Below are 15,578 nucleotides of genomic sequence, written 5' to 3'. Positions count from 1 at the left end.
GTTAGACTAGGGTATGGTTTAGTATAGGATATGGGGTAGGGGTTAGACTAGGGTATGGTTTAGTATAGGATATGGGGTAGGGGTTAGACTAGGGTCAGGTTTAGTATAGGATATGGGGTAGGGGTTAGACTAGGGTCAGGTTTAGTATAGGATATGGGGTAGGGGTTAGACTAGGGTATGGTTTAGTACAGGATATGGGGTAGGGGTTAGACTAGGGTATGGTTTAGTACAGGATATGGGGTAGGGGTTAGACTAGGGTATGGTTTAGTATAGGATATGGGGTAGGGTAAGGTTTAGTATAGGATATGGGGTAGGGGTTAGACTAGGGTATGGTTTAGTACAGGATATGGGGTAGGGGTTAGACTAGGGTATGGTTTAGTATAGGATATGGGGTAGGGTAAGGTTTAGTATAGGATATGGGGTAGGGGTTAGACTAGGGTAAGGTTTAGTACAGGATATGGGGTAGGGTAAGGTTTAGTATAGGATATGGGGTAGGGGTTAGACTAGGGTATGGTTTAGTATAGGATATGGGGTAGGGGTTAGACTAGGGTATGGTTTAGTATAGGATATGGGGTAGGGGTTAGACTAGGGTAAGGTTTAGTACAGGATATGGGGTAGGGGTTAGACTAGGGTAAGGTTTAGTACAGGATATGGGGTAGGGGTTAGACTAGGGTAAGGTTTAGTACAGGATATGGGGTAGGGGTTAGACTAGGGTATGGTTTAGTATAGGATATGGGGTAGGGGTTAGACTAGGGTATGGTTTAGTATAGGATATGGGGTAGGGGTTAGACTAGGGTATGGTTTAGTATAGGATATGGGGTAGGGGTTAGACTAGGGTCAGGTTTAGTACAGGATATGGGGTAGGGGTTAGACTAGGGTATGGTTTAGTATAGGATATGGGGTAGGGGTTAGACCAGGGTATGGTTTAGTATAGGATATGGGGTAGGGGTTAGACTAGGGTATGGTTTAGTACAGGATATGGGGTAGGGGTTAGACTAGGGTATGGTTTAGTATAGGATATGGGGTAGGGGTTAGACCAGGGTATGGTTTAGTATAGGATATGGGGTAGGGGTTAGACCAGGGTAACGTACCTTTCTGCAGGCAGGGCAGAGGCCGTTCTCGTCTGTGCGGATCCGGTGCCAGCAGAAGCGGCAGATCTGGTAGCCGCAGGTGCAGGGGAAGAAGTTGACGTCGTCTATCTCCAGCGGCTCCATACACAGAGGACACTCCATGGGGTCCATATCCTTCACCTCTGGACTGCAGGACATCCAAGACAATATGCAGAGAGACCGGTGGCAGGGGGCAGTGGCAGAGCAGGCTGGAGAGACACCAGGTGGCAGGGGGCAGTGGCAGAGCAGGCTGGAGAGACACCGGGGAAGAGAGAGATTAGAATACTGAACGCAAAGTCCCACCAGTGGGCAAAGTGTATAGAATAGCAGGAAATTAGCTTTAAAACTGCAACATTTCCTTTCCGCCAACATGAGGGCCGTGAACAGTTTGGGGTAGCATGTGTTGCGAGGTGGAGGGAGGGGGGGGGGGGTTCGTTACTACGTCGATAAAGGATTACATCTATCCAGACCTTTGTGTGACCAGACCTACTGAAAACAGTAGCTGTTTGAGTAGCCCTGCTGTCAGTGCAGTGTGAGGGAATACCAGCACACTGTCAGAGAGACGCAGAGAGCATGAACAGAGCCTTCTAAAATGGCACCCTATCCCCCCCCCTACGTAGTGCACTACTTTTGACCAGGGCCCCTGGGCTCTGTAGCGCACTTTGTAGGGGATAGGGTGCCACGTAGGCCACAAACAATAGTCTGAGGGGCTAAGAGTCTGATACCTGCCCATTCAGCAAACCATACGGACTCACACAGTACCGTACAGGGAAAAACAATGATTGGCTGAAATAAAAAAGGGGTCTCTGGGTGAACGTTTGTCTGAGTGAGTCTCGTGACCCGGTCTTTCTCTCAGCGGTTGGTTTTCATTCTGTCCTGTGGCCCGTTTTCAACACAGCCATTTGAGGATTGAAATTGATTTAGTGGTCTGTACACTTCTTTATAGACTTTTCATGTTAATGTACACAAGAAGAACGCAGAGCGAAAAAGGGAGGAGCCATACAGGTTGAAATACAGGCCTACGCTTTTAAGTCTTAACCGAAACACTACAAACAATGAGTTGCTGTTTCCGGTTTTAACCGGCTAAAGCCGCGTGCTTTGGTTCGGCTGGTGACTAGGAACTCGGCTAGGAGAACCCAAGGAGTGTGCTCCATACTCCCTTAAAAATACCTTCGCTTGAAAAACTATTTTTTTTTTTTTAAAGCGGCAATAGTACCGTTTGTCCATCTTGAGACGCCGTAGCCAGTATACACTTCCTCAAAAATAGTCCGAATTAAATCGAAGATAACTCAAGAAATCTGTGAATCATTTTGACGTGGAGATCTTAAGTCACCCAATTTGACATCTAACACTAAAGATGTTTGGGGCAATATTTCTCAAGTGAAATTTTTTTGCATGAAAGCGATTCGTCTCTCGTTGAATGACTAACACTTCACTTTGCCTACTGACTTAGTCTTGCATTGAAGTAAAAATGTCTTGGGCACTAACAGCCCCCCCCCAAAGAAAAGCTGCCGAAGCCCAAAAAACTAACAAAAATATCATAAAACATCGTCATAATATATGCAGGAACTGTTCCAAACCGTTTGAGATGGGAAGCATGCCGACGCCTTAAGCAAAGAAGATGAAACTAACTATAGTCTGGTGAGGGTAAATATACACACCCCATCGCTCTGCAGCCCTTCCTCATCCAACAGTCTCTGCATTGCCAACAGATGACGTCCTCTTCACGTGACGTCTGAACAGCTGAGACGTTTAAACTGACAGAGGAGACATCAGGCGCGACGTGAGGAGTGTTGTTCCCCCACCCACGTATTCAGGGAAGGTCTGATTCACAACAACTATGAGCATTCAGACTACAGATACACAGTGCATTCGGAAAGTATTCAGGGACACTGACAAAGAAAGGAGAAAGGATGAAGTCGTCCGTCCCTCTCTCTCTCTCTCTCTCTCTCTCTCTCTCTCTCTCTCTCTCTCTCTCTCTCTCTCTCTCTCTCTCTCTCTCTCTCTCTCTCTCTCTCTCTCTCTCTCACACTCTCTCTCTCTCTCTCTCTCTCTCTCTCACACTCTCTCACACTCTCTCACACTCTCTCACACACTCTCTCACACACTCTCTCACACTCTCTCTCACACTCTCTCTCACACTCTCTCTCACACTCTCTCTCACACTCTCTCTCACTCTCTCTCTCACACTCTCTCTCACACTCTCTCTCACACTCTCTCTCACACTCTCTCTCACACTCTCTCTCTCTCTCTCTCTCTCTCACACTCTCTCACACTCTCTCACACACTCTCTCACACACTCTCTCACACTCTCTCTCACACTCTCTCTCACACTCTCTCTCACACTCTCTCTCACACTCTCTCTCACACTCTCTCTCACACTCTCTCTCTCTCACTCTCTCTCTCACACACTGCAAGAAGTTGACTCCAGGAAGGGTATATTGAGAGCGGCTGAGTCAGAGAGAGGCACACTGGAGGACTCCCCCAGAGAGGATCACAGGTAAATAAGACTCATCAAGCTCTCAAGAGGGTGTCTCTGAATGATGTGCAGGACAATAACAAGGGCCAACAATCCATCCCCAGAGCTCTGGCTTTTTAATTGGGAAAGGATCACCTAATTCTCAGTGATTGACTCTACTGCTTGAGTAAGCAATACAGTACATACACTGCATGATCAGAAGTATGTGGACACCTGCTCGTACCAACATCTCATTCCAAAATCATGGGCATTAATATGAAGTTGGTCCCCCCTTTGCTGCTATAACAGCCTCCACTCTTCTGGGAAGGCTTTCCACTAGATGTTGGAACATTGCTGCGGGGACTTCCATTCAGCCACAAGAGCATTAGTGAGGTCGGGCACTGATGTTGGGCGATTAGGCGCTGGCTCGCAGTCGGCGTTCCAATTCATCCCAAAGGTGTTCGATGGGGTTGAGGTCAGGGCTCTGTGCAGGCCAGTCAAAGTCTTCCACACCGATCTCGACAAACCCTTTTTGTATGGAACTCGCTTTGTGCACAGGGGCATTGTCATGCTGAAACAGGAAAGGGCTTTCCCCAAACTGTTGCCACAAAGTTGGAAGCACAGAATCGTCATTGTATGCAGTAGCGTTAAGATTTCCCTTCACTGGAACTAAGGGGCCTAGCCCGAACCATGAAAAACAGCCCCAGTCCATTATTCCTCCTCCACCAAACTTTACAGTTTGAACTATGCATTTCGGGCAGGTGGCGTTCTCCTGGCATTCGCCAAACCCAGATTTGTCCGTCGGACTGCCAGATGGTGAAGCGTGATTCATCACTCCAGAGAACGGTGTGCAACAGCTGCGGCTGAAATAGCTGAATCCACTAATTTGAAGGGGTGTCCAAACACTGTATTTATATAGTGTAGGCCTAATGGTCAAGGAAAATAACCAATATCACTTCATGTTTCATGCTAACAGATGCATTTTCATCTTGTATTTCCAGGGCAACATACTGGTTAGCAAAACCTTTGGTTGAATCTCCTCAAAACTTGAAAATACCTTTTACAAAACAATGGTCTCTTGAGGAAGATTTAGGCTGCCACTTGGGCTCGCATCAACAAGTGTTCTGGTGCAAAGAGCTGGTGATAATGACTGGTTCTCTTCAGGCTGCATCTTGTTCTGGTTCTCACAGAGAGAGATAATGTATTTTCAGCCTGCATCTTGTTCTGGTTCTCACAGAGAGAGAGAGAGAATGTCTCTTCAGGCTGCATCTTGTTCTGGTTCTCACAGAGAGAGAGTGGCCTGGTAAAACACCTCCTAGTAGACATTTCATACATAGGCCTTTTCTCAATTGGGTTTGCTCAACTCCTGCGTCCTCTCTCCTCAGTCCTCGCTGGCTTCCTTTTGACGAAGGTCAAAGATAAATCGAGGAGAGGCGGCGAGGAGAGGGAAAGTGGACGAAAATGCGCTTGTATGAAATGAGACAGCTTCTCGAATCGCACGGCATCAAGCAAATTATGTTTACAGCATGTATAAAGTGATAAAACCGAATGTAGTTAGTTGTGCAAGACATGTTATAGCTAAAAGGATAAGTAGCATATGGTTTAAACGTTTGCATTCCTTTTTCCTTCGAGAAAACAATGGCTGATTCAAACAGGATGTAGAATAGATTTCAAAACTCTTCCGAAGGACGTGTGCCACTTATCGGTTTCCAGGTCAGAGAGAGAGAGAGAGAGAAAGGGAGAGAGAGAGAGAGAGAGAGAGAGAGAGAGAGAGAGAGTCTAAAGTAGTGCACTATATAGGGAATAGGGTGCCATTCTCTGGTCTAAAGTAGTGCACTATATAGGGAATAGGGTGCCATTCTCTGGTCTAAAGTAGTGCACTACATAGGGAATAGCGTGCCATTCTCTGGTCTAAAGTAGTGCACTATATAGGGAATAGGGTGCCATTCTCTGGTCTAAAGTAGTGCACTATATAGGGAATAGGGGTGCCATTCTCTGGTCTAAAGTAGTGCACTATATAGGGAATAGGAGTGCCATTCTCTGGTCTAAAGTAGTGCACTATATAGGGAATAGGGTGCCATTCTCTGGTCTAAAGTAGTGCACTACATAGGGAATAGGGTGCCATTCTCTGGTCTAAAGTAGTGCACTATATAGGGAATAGGGTGCCATTCTCTGGTCTAAAGTAGTGCACTATATAGGGAATAGGGTGCCATTCTCTGGTCTAAAGTAGTGCACTTTATAGGGAATAGGGTGCCATTCTCTGGTCTAAAGTAGTGCACTACATAGGGAATAGGGTGCCATTCTCTGGTCTAAAGTAGTGCACTATATAGGGAATAGGGTGCCATTCTCTGGTCTAAAGTAGTGCACTACATAGGGAATAGGGTGCCATTCTCTGGTCTAAAGTAGTGCACTATATAGGGAATAGGGTGCCATTCTCTGGTCTAAAGTAGTGCACTACATAGGGAATAGGGTGCCATTCTCTGGTCTAAAGTAGTGCACTATATAGGGAATAGGGTGCCATTCTCTGGTCTAAAGTAGTGCACTATATAGGGAATAGGGTGTCATTCTCTGGTCTAAAGTAGTGCACTATATAGGGAATAGGGTGCCATTCTCTGGTCTAAAGTAGTGCACTATATAGGGAATAGGGTGCCGTTTGGGATTCACACTAGTTGGCATCGTGTCTTTCTGTTGTTCCTTCACTAGACACTGTCTACAGGAGGTAGGCTGTCTACGGGAGGTAGGCTGTCTACGGGAGGTAGGCTGTCTACGGGAGGTAGGCTGTCTACGGGAGGTAGGCTGTCTACGGGAGGTAGGCTGTCTACGGGAGGTAGGCTGTCTACAGGAGGTAGGCTGTCTACAGGAGGTAGGCTGTCTACAGGAGGTAGGCTGTCTACGGGAGGTAAGCTGTCTACGGGAGGTAGGCTGTCTACGGGAGGTAGGCTGTCTACGGGAGGTAGGCTGTCTACGGGAGGTAGGCCGTCTACAGGAGGTAGGCTGTCTACAGGAGGTAGGCTGTCTACAGGAGGTAGGCTGTCTACAGGAGGTAGGCTGTCTACAGGAGGTAGGCTGTCTACGGGAGGTAGGCTGTCTACGGGAGGTAGGCTGTCTACGGGAGGTAGGCTGTCTACGGGAGGTAGGCTGTCTACGGGAGGTAGGCTGTCTACGGGAGGTAGGCTGTCTACAGGAAGTAGGCTGTCTACAGGAGGTAGGCTGTCTACAGGAAGTAGGCTGTCTACAGGAGGTAGGCTGTCTACAGGAGGTAGGCTGTCTACGGGAGGTAGGCTGTCTACAGGAGGTAGGCTGTCTACAGGAGGTAGGCTGTCTACAGGAGGTAGGCTGTCTACAGGAGGTAGGCTGTCTACAGGAGGTCGGCTGTCTACAGGAGGTAGGCTGTCTACAGGAAGTAGGCTGTCTACAGGAGGTAGGCTGTCTACAGGAGGTAGGCTGTCTACAGGAGGTAGGCTGTCTACAGGAGGTAGGCTGTCTACAGGAGGTAGGCTGTCTAGAGGAGGTAGGCTGTCTACAGGAGGTAGGCCTGGGTCGTGTTCATTAGGCACCAAACTAAAAAACATAGACTAGGGTGGGACTACCTGAAACCTGTCCAATAAGAAATGCTTTGTTTTCAATTTTTCCGTTGCAAAAAGTTTTTTTTGCTACGTGTGTGCACTAATGAATGTGACCCAGGGGTTCAGCCAGTGTTGGTGGCTCTAGTTCTGTCTCAGCATGGGGGGGGGGGGAGCCCAGGGAGACAGACACACACTAGGGGTAGAGGAAGGGTAAGGGGGGTAGTCTAAAAATACCCTGTCCCATCCATAGCATGGAGAGAGGAGGAGGAGCCCAGCTCCCCGGCCCTCTCTTTAAAAGGGAAGTGGTAATGGGAAGCAGGGTGCTCTTTGACCTCTCCAGCCCCTCCCCTTCTCCTGCCTGGTCTACATGTAAGGTCTTCAGCCCTTCCTGGGGCCGGCCCCGTGTTCAGGCCCAAATGGAACCCTATTCCCTTTATAGTGCACTACTTTAGACCAAGGGAATAGAGTTCTGTTTGGGACACAGCCTTGAGTTTCCTCAAGCTGCTCCTCCTATTTCAGTGTACCAGTGTTTGGTTTCATTCCAACTCTGTAATGCTGCAGTGATTTGTAAAGGGGGGGGAGTCCCACAGGGATCTGGTCAACTGTAGAGCACTATAATAGGAATAGGGTGTCATTTGGGACGCACCCCCCAGGACACAGCCCCCCCCCCCCCCCAGGACACAGCCCCCCCCCCCCCCCAGGACACAGGCCAGAGGTGGGAGATCCGAGTGGGACCTACCCTGGTTGGTTGGATGGGTGGGTGGGTGGCCTGCAGAGTGGGGCGCGTCCGACTCACGCTCCTGCGTGTGCCTAGTATGAAATTAGCAATCAGCCACGGACGCATTTTAGTCTCCCAGTTAAGGTACTGTACAGTGTTGAGACTCAGGCTGGGGTTTCCCAGACTGCAGTCATGGTAGAATCTGTCTGTCTGGCCAGGGAGGGAATCCCTCTGTGGAAGGATCTGTCTGTCTGGACAGGGAGGGAACCCCTCTGTGGAAGGATCTGTCTGTCTGGCCAGGGAGGGAATCCCTCTGTGGAAGGATCTGTCTGGCTAGGGAGGGAACCACCACTGTGGAAGGATCTGTCTGGCTAGGGAGGGAACCACCACAGTGGAAGGATCTGTCTGGCTAGGGAGGGAACCAGCACTGTGGAAGGATCTGTCTGGCTAGGGAGGGAACCCCCACTGTGGAAGGATCTGTCTGGCTAGGGAGGGAACCACCACTGTGGAAGGATCTGTCTGGCTAGGGAGGGAACCACCACTGTGGAAGGATCTGTCTGTCTGGCCAGGGAGGGAACCACCACTGTGGAAGGATCTGTCTGGCTAGGGAGGGAACCACCACTGTGGAAGGATCTGTCTGGCTAGGGAGGGAACCCCCACTGTGGAAGGATCTGTCTGGCTAGGGAGGGAACCACCACTGTGGAAGGATCTGTCTGGCTAGGGAGGGAACCACCACTGTGGAAGGATCTGTCTGGCTAGGGAGGGAACCACCACTGTGGTCTCTCCTACCAGGTGGTGTGGAGAGGATCTGTGTCTGCATCACTACCGGTGTTCCCCAGGGCTCGGTTCTAGGCCCTCTCCTCTCTATACTTCAAGTCACTCAGTTCCATCAAATCCTCACATGGTCTCTCCTATCATTGCTATGTGGATGACATTCAACTACTCTTCTCCCAGAGTGCAAAGAACCTTGGCGTTCTCTGCAAACAAAGCAGTGACTCACTCCTGCAGGTTCATGCACTACAACAGCGGTATTCAAACTCTTTTAGCGGGGAGCCCGTTTTTTTCAGCCAGAATTTCTGGGAACGCTACTTTTTCCCCAAGGATTTTTCACAAACCCCACCCCAAATCCAATGACCACCTTAAAATAGTTACATTTAGATTTTTCACATGCAAGGATATTGCTGCTAGTAAGACTGCACCTAAATCAACCATTTATCGGATCATCAAGAACTTGAAGGAGAGAGGTTCAATTGTTGTGAAGAAGGCGTCAGGGCGCCCAAGAAAGTCCAGCAAGCTCCAGGACCATCTCCTAAAGTTGATTCAGCTGCGGGATCGGGGCACCACCAGTGCAGAGCTTGCTCAGGAATGACAGCAGGCAGGTGTGAGTGCATCTGCACGCACAGTGAGGCAAAGACTTTTGGAGGATGGCCTGGTGTCAAGAAGGGCAGCGAGGAAGCCACTTCTCTCCAGGAAAAACATCAGGGACAGACTAATATTCTGCAAAAGGTACAGGGATTGGACTGCTGAGGACTGGGGTAAAGTCATTTTCTCTGATGAATCCCCTTTCCGATTGATGGGGCATCCGGAAAACACCTTGTCCGGAGAAGACAAGGTGAGCGCTACCATCAGTCCTGTGTCATCCCAACAGTAAAGCATCCTGAGACCATTCATGTGTGGGGTTGCTTCTCAGCCAAGGGAGTGGGCTCACTCACATTTTTGCCTAAGAACACAACCATTAATAAAGAATGGTACCAACACATCCTTCGAGAGCAACTTCTCCCAACCATCCAAGAACAGTTTGGTGAAGACCAATGCCTTTTCCAGCATGATGGACCACCTTGCCATAAGGCAAAAGTGATAACTAAGTGGCTCTGGGAACAAAACAGACATTTTGGGTCCATGGCCAGGAAACTCCACAGACCTTAATCCCATTGAGAACTTGTGGTCGATCCTCAAGAGGCGGGTGGACAAACAAAAACCCACAAATTCTGACAAACTCCAAGCTTTGATTATGCAAGAATGGGCTGCCATAAGTCAGGATGTGGCCCAGAAGTTAATTGACAGCATGCCAGGGCGGATCGCAGAGGTTTTGAAAAAGAAGGGTCAACACTGCAAATATTGTGATGTTTCTACAACTTGATTGGAGTCCACCTGTGGTACATTCAATTGATTGGACATGATTTGGAAAGGTACACACCTGTCTAAATAAGGTCCCACAGTTGACAGTGAATGTCAGAGCAGAAACCAAGCCATGAGGTCAAAGGAATTGTCCGTAGAGCTCCGAGACAGGATTGTGTCGAGGCACAGATCTGGCGAAGGTTACCAAAACATTTCTGCGGTCCCCAAGAACACAGTGGCCTCCATCATTCTTAAATGCAAGAAGTTTGGAACCACCAAGACTCGTCCTAGAGCTGGCTGCCCAGCCAAACTGAGCAATCGGGGGAGAAGGGCCTTGGTCAGGGAGGTGATCAAGAACCCGATGTTCACTCTGAAAGAGCTCCAGAGTTCCTCTGTGGAGATGGGAGAACCTTCCAGAAGGACAACCATCTCTGCAGCACTCCACCAATCAGGCCTTTATGGTAGAGCGGCCAGACGGAAGCCACTCCTCAGTAAAAGGCACATGACAGCCTGCTTGGAGTTTGCCAAAAGGCACCTAAAGGACTCTGACCATGAGAAACAAGATTATCTGGTCTGATGAAACCAAGACTGAACTCTTTGGCCTGAATGCCAAGCGTCACATCTGGAGGAAGCCTGGCACCATCCCTACAGTGAAGCCTTGTGGTGGCAGCATCATGCTGTGGGGATGTTTTTCAGCGGCAGGAACTGGGAGCCTAGTCAGGATCGAGGGAAAGGTGAACGGAGCAAAGTACAGAGAGATCCTTGATGGAAACCTGTTCCAGAGAACCTCAGAATGGGGCGAAGGGTCACTTTCCAACAGGACAACGACCCTAAGTACACAGCCAAGACAACACAGGAGTGTCTTCAGACAAGTCTCTGAATGTCCTTGAGTGGCCCAGCCAGAGCCCGGACTAACCCGATCGAACATCTTTTGAGAGACCTGAAAATAGCTGTGCAGTGACGCTCCCCATCCAACCTGACAGAGCTTGAGAGGATCTACAGAGAAAATCAGGAGAAACTCCCCAAATACAGGTGTGCCAAGCTTGTAGCGTCATACCCAAGAAGACTCGAGGCTGTAATCACTGACAAAGGTGCGTCAACAAAGTACTGAGTAAAGGGTCTGAATACAATTTAAAAAACAATTTAATCCATTTTAGAATAAGGCTATAACGTAACAAAATGTGGAAGTCAAGGGGTCTGAATACTTTCCGAATGCACTGTATTTGTAGTGCGATTCTATTTGGAGTGCGATCCTATATAGAGTGCGATTCCAAACTGTGATTTTATTGTCATTTGATGTTCCAAACATATTGCTCACTATGTCTGCTGCAGAGAGACAGAGTACGAGAGAATTAGTTTTGATCAGTCATGGAAATAACACCGCTGAAAACATGTTGGTTCACTACTTAAAAAGAAGATTGAGAACAAGCTATAGGCTGAAAGATACCATAGGATGAAAAATAGTATTGATTTTTTTCCCCCATCACTTATTCAAACGTGTACCAGTTACCCACTAGGCACTTTATCATACTTGCCTAATCGCACGACAATCATTAGAATCATTATTAAAAAACACACGTGACATTGTGGTCAAGGCAGGTTTGTTATGGTTTACCTTCCTCAAGATTTGACAGGATATCTATATTAGGCTAGTCTAGACCTGGTATGTCAGGCCTAATTCAACCTATATTGAGGGTGTTGAGGAATTTTTAAATTAAATGATAAGACTAGATGCTCATAAAACAAGCATCGTATAGGCCTGGAGCATGCCTGCCTGCCTGCCTGAAGTCACTATCCAGATACAGCCTGGGCTTAACCGGTAGAACCCAAAAACATCCCTTTCCCCACTAAAAACAGCCTCTTGTTAATGTGTCACTTTCTAATGCAAGGTTGGTTTCAATTCAGGAGAGATCGAGGTCTGTAAAGGGTCTCTATAAAAACTAGAGTTGTTGGTAGTAAAACAGCTGTCTGTTAAGACACAAAACACATTTACATTACATTTTTGTCATTTAGCAGACGCTCTTATCCAGAGCGATTTACAGGAGCAATTAGGGTTAAGTGCCTTGCTCAAGGGCACAGCGACAGATTTTCCACCTAGTCGGCTCGGGGATTAGAACCAGCGACCTCTTGGTTACTGGCACAATGCTCTTAACCACTAAGCTACCTGCCGCCCCTGTCAGTGTTGATTGGTCTGTGTCCTGTTGATTTACCACGCTAGTGGGCAACGCTAACCCAGGAGCCTGGTCCTGAGACATGACTGTAAACTCACACGGTGTCTAAAAGACATGAGTCTACAGTCATGTCTCAGGGCAAGTATGAGCATTGACCAGGAGTAGACTAGTAGCTAGCTGATTCTAAAGCAACCATGGATGTGGAGGATTAGGGCCCTATAAACCAGCCATGGAGGATTAGGGCCCTATAAACCAGCCATGGATGTGGAGGATTAGGGCCCTATAAACCAGCCATACGGAGAACATGGACGGAATCACGGAATCTAAACATTGAAACGGAATTGAACAATATTCAAAAAAGTTTATCATAAGACATGAACAGAATTTGTCAGTGATTCGTAATTCCTGCAACTTTCTTATTAAATGTTTTACCCAACGTTGATCTTGTCTCATCGCTACAACTCCCCCAACGTCCTCGGGAGGCGAAGGTCGAGTCATGCATCCTCCGAAACATAACCCGCCGAACCGCGCTTCTTAACACACCGCCCGCTTAACCCGGAAGCCAGCCGCACCAATGTGTCGGAGGAAACACCGTTCACCTGACAACTGAGGTCAGCCTGCAGGCGCCCGGCCCGCCACAAGGAGTCGCTAGAGAGCAATGAGCCAAATAAAGCCCCCCCCCAGGCCAAACCCTCCCCAAACCCGGACGACGCTGGGCCAATTGTGCGCCGCCCTATGGGACTCCCGGTCACGGCCGGTTGTGATACAGCCCGGGATCAAACCCGGGTCTGTAGTGACGCCTCTAGCACTGCGATGCAGTGCCTTAGACCGCTGCGCCACTCGGGAGGACTTCCTGAACAGGCAATGAGAATTACCCATCTGTGTATGTGTCAAGTCTACCACTTTGTGTAGCCGTTAGCAAAAATGCTAATAAAAACAGTCGTCTGGTAGATGGAAAGGCTTTCCCCAAAAAACCTTCTCAATTAAATGTTAACTACAAAGTAGCCTATTCTTACCTGGCAGAACGACATCATGATTATTTACCAACTCTACCATCACGTGCGCTACAAAAACACTGCTAACACCGCTAACACTGCTAAACAGCAGCCTCTTGCTAGGTGCACACTGGAATTAAAGGGTAACTACACCCAAAAATCTCTTACTGTTTTAAAGTCACCATTGGCTTCATGGTGAAATCCCTGAGCGGTTTCCATACTCTCCGGCAACTGAGTTAGGTAGGACGCCTGTGTCTTTGTAGTGACTGGGTGTATTGATACACCATCCAAAAGTGTAATCCTCTGTAGCTCAGCTGGTAGAGCACAGCGCTTGTAACGCTAAGGTAGTGGGTTCGATCCCCGGGACCACCCATACACAAAAATGTATGCACGCATGCCTGTAAGTCGCTTTGGATAAAAGCGTCTGCTAAATGGCATATTTATTTTATTTATTTATTTAATTAATAACTTCACCATGCTCAAAGGGATATTCGATGTCTGTTTATTATTTTACCCATCTACCAAGCTCCATGGTCTTTGTGGTTGAATCTGTGTTTGAAATTCACTGCTAGACTGAAGAACCTTACAGATAATTGTATGTGTGGGGTACAGAGATGTGGTAGTCGTTCAAAAATCATGTTAAACACTATTACACACAGTGAGTCCATGCAACTTATTATGTGACTTGTTAAGTACATTTTTACTCCTGAACTTTTAAGCTTGCCATAACAAAGGGATTGAATACTTATTGACTCAAGACATTTCAGCTTTTCATTTCCAAACATTTGTAAACACTTCTAAAAACATAATTCCACTTTGACATTATGGGGTATTGTGTGTAGGCCAGTGACAAAAAAATCTAAATGTAATCCATTTTAAATACAGGCTGTAACAACAAAATGTGATAAAACTAAAGTGGTGTGGAAACTTTTTTAAGGCACTGTATTTGACAGATGCTTTGCACTAAAAAAGCCGGTCAAGTGACGCGGATGTAGCTAGTTAGCGGATGACGCTAGCAGCTCTTTGGTAGGCTAGCTAGCTAGCCAGACAATCCAAGAATAATCAACAAAACGGAATACTTATGACATTCTAAAATACTATTTTCATATTTTAAAACAAGAACACTACACTACTTATAAACACTTTTCAAACGAGAAAGAAGTGTCAGGTTTGCTATCCGTTAGCTAGCTAGGTTTAGCATTAGCAAAAGAAAAAAAGGCTTTTAACACTGACGGTGCGGCCTCTCCCTTCCCGGCAAAGCCTGCGACTCTCCTACTCAGATTGCTCCCAAGACCGAAAAGCATTTTGGGCTAACCTTTTTGACTTTTCCCACTGCTCTTATAATATTAACTTCGAAGACAGGGTAGGATATTTGTGACTGATGGGTTTGTACTCTTATCCCCATTTACTTTTGTAATCCTCGCAAGCTATCTGGCGGCTAGTTTCTGGCGAGAGTTTGAGATACTCACCCTGTCTATTTTTGCCGGGATTTCTCTCCAAGGGATATCCAGACCAAACTGGGGCAGGGATTGATAATCTTTCTCAACTGCCAAAACCTTATTAGCAGGCAACTGTATTTCAGTCAGCGTTTATATTCAATTCTAGTTTTATTTCTTGAGAAAACGCCTTGCTTTTTTCTTTTTCAGCCTCTGTGTAATGATAGCGGTACCTTCTCTTCTTCTTCGTGTGGTCTGGCAGACTAGAGGCTTTGTTGCGTATTACTGCCTTACACAGGTCGGAGTGTGAATTGCACATTTTCTTCAAATCAAATCAAATTTTATTGGTCACGTACACATGTTTAGCAGATGTTATTGTGGGTGTAGCGAAATGCTTGTGTTCAGTAGTATCCCCTACACCAAAAAGGATGAATGGGAAAAAAATTAATTGCACCACAATCTAACCCTACCACAGGAGGCTGCTGAGGGGAGGACGGCTCATAATAATGTCTGGAACGGAGTAAATGGAATAGCATCAAATACATGGAAACCATGTGTTTTATGTATTTGATACCATTCTACTAATTTCGCTCCAGCCATTACCACGAACCCGTCCTCCCCAATTAAGGTGCCACCAACCTCCTGTGAACCCTACATATACACCACTATCCTCTACTCTCTTCACTGCCTCAGCATAGGAAACTTTCTTCCACACTCGAACTCTGGCAATCTCAACCTGTCTCTCTCTCACAGGGCACTTCGGATCCCCAGCTGCATGGGCGCCTCCACAGTTAACACACAGCGCTTTCTCTTATCCCAACTGTACACTCCCTCTGACTATGCCCTCATGCACATTTCTCACATTGTGGGATCTCCCTTTTGCACAGTGCTGCAACGTGTCTGAATCCTTGGCACCTAAAGCACCGTAGCAGGTTCGGAACACAGGCCCTCACAGAACAGCAAATATATAACCTAACCTGACCTTATGAGGTGGAAACTCTGTGTCA

The 15,578-nt window shown here is 47.4% G+C and overlaps 1 protein-coding gene across 1 annotated transcript in view; it reads right to left on the bottom strand.

The window, feature by feature from the left end:
• The window catches only part of LOC311119193 (CCR4-NOT transcription complex subunit 4-like), a gene marked incomplete at its 3' end in the record, with an annotated part of 78,225 nt that extends 63,444 nt beyond the window's left edge, over positions 1-14,781 (bottom strand). Inside the window, exons 1-2 of the mRNA XM_084193927.1 lie at positions 14,605-14,781; positions 1,092-1,318 (exon numbers count right to left, since the gene is read on the bottom strand). Coding sequence (XP_084050053.1) covers positions 1,092-1,268 — 177 coding nt within the window. The remainder of the gene's footprint in view (positions 1-1,091; positions 1,319-14,604) is intronic.
• Between the last annotated feature and the right edge of the window lie 797 nt (positions 14,782-15,578).

Source organism: Coregonus lavaretus (assembly GCF_964263955.1).
Source record: "Coregonus lavaretus genome assembly, contig: HAP1_SCAFFOLD_1978, whole genome shotgun sequence".
Lineage (NCBI taxonomy): Eukaryota > Metazoa > Chordata > Actinopteri > Salmoniformes > Salmonidae > Coregonus > Coregonus lavaretus.
This window is presented reverse-complemented; position numbering and strand designations above follow the sequence as displayed.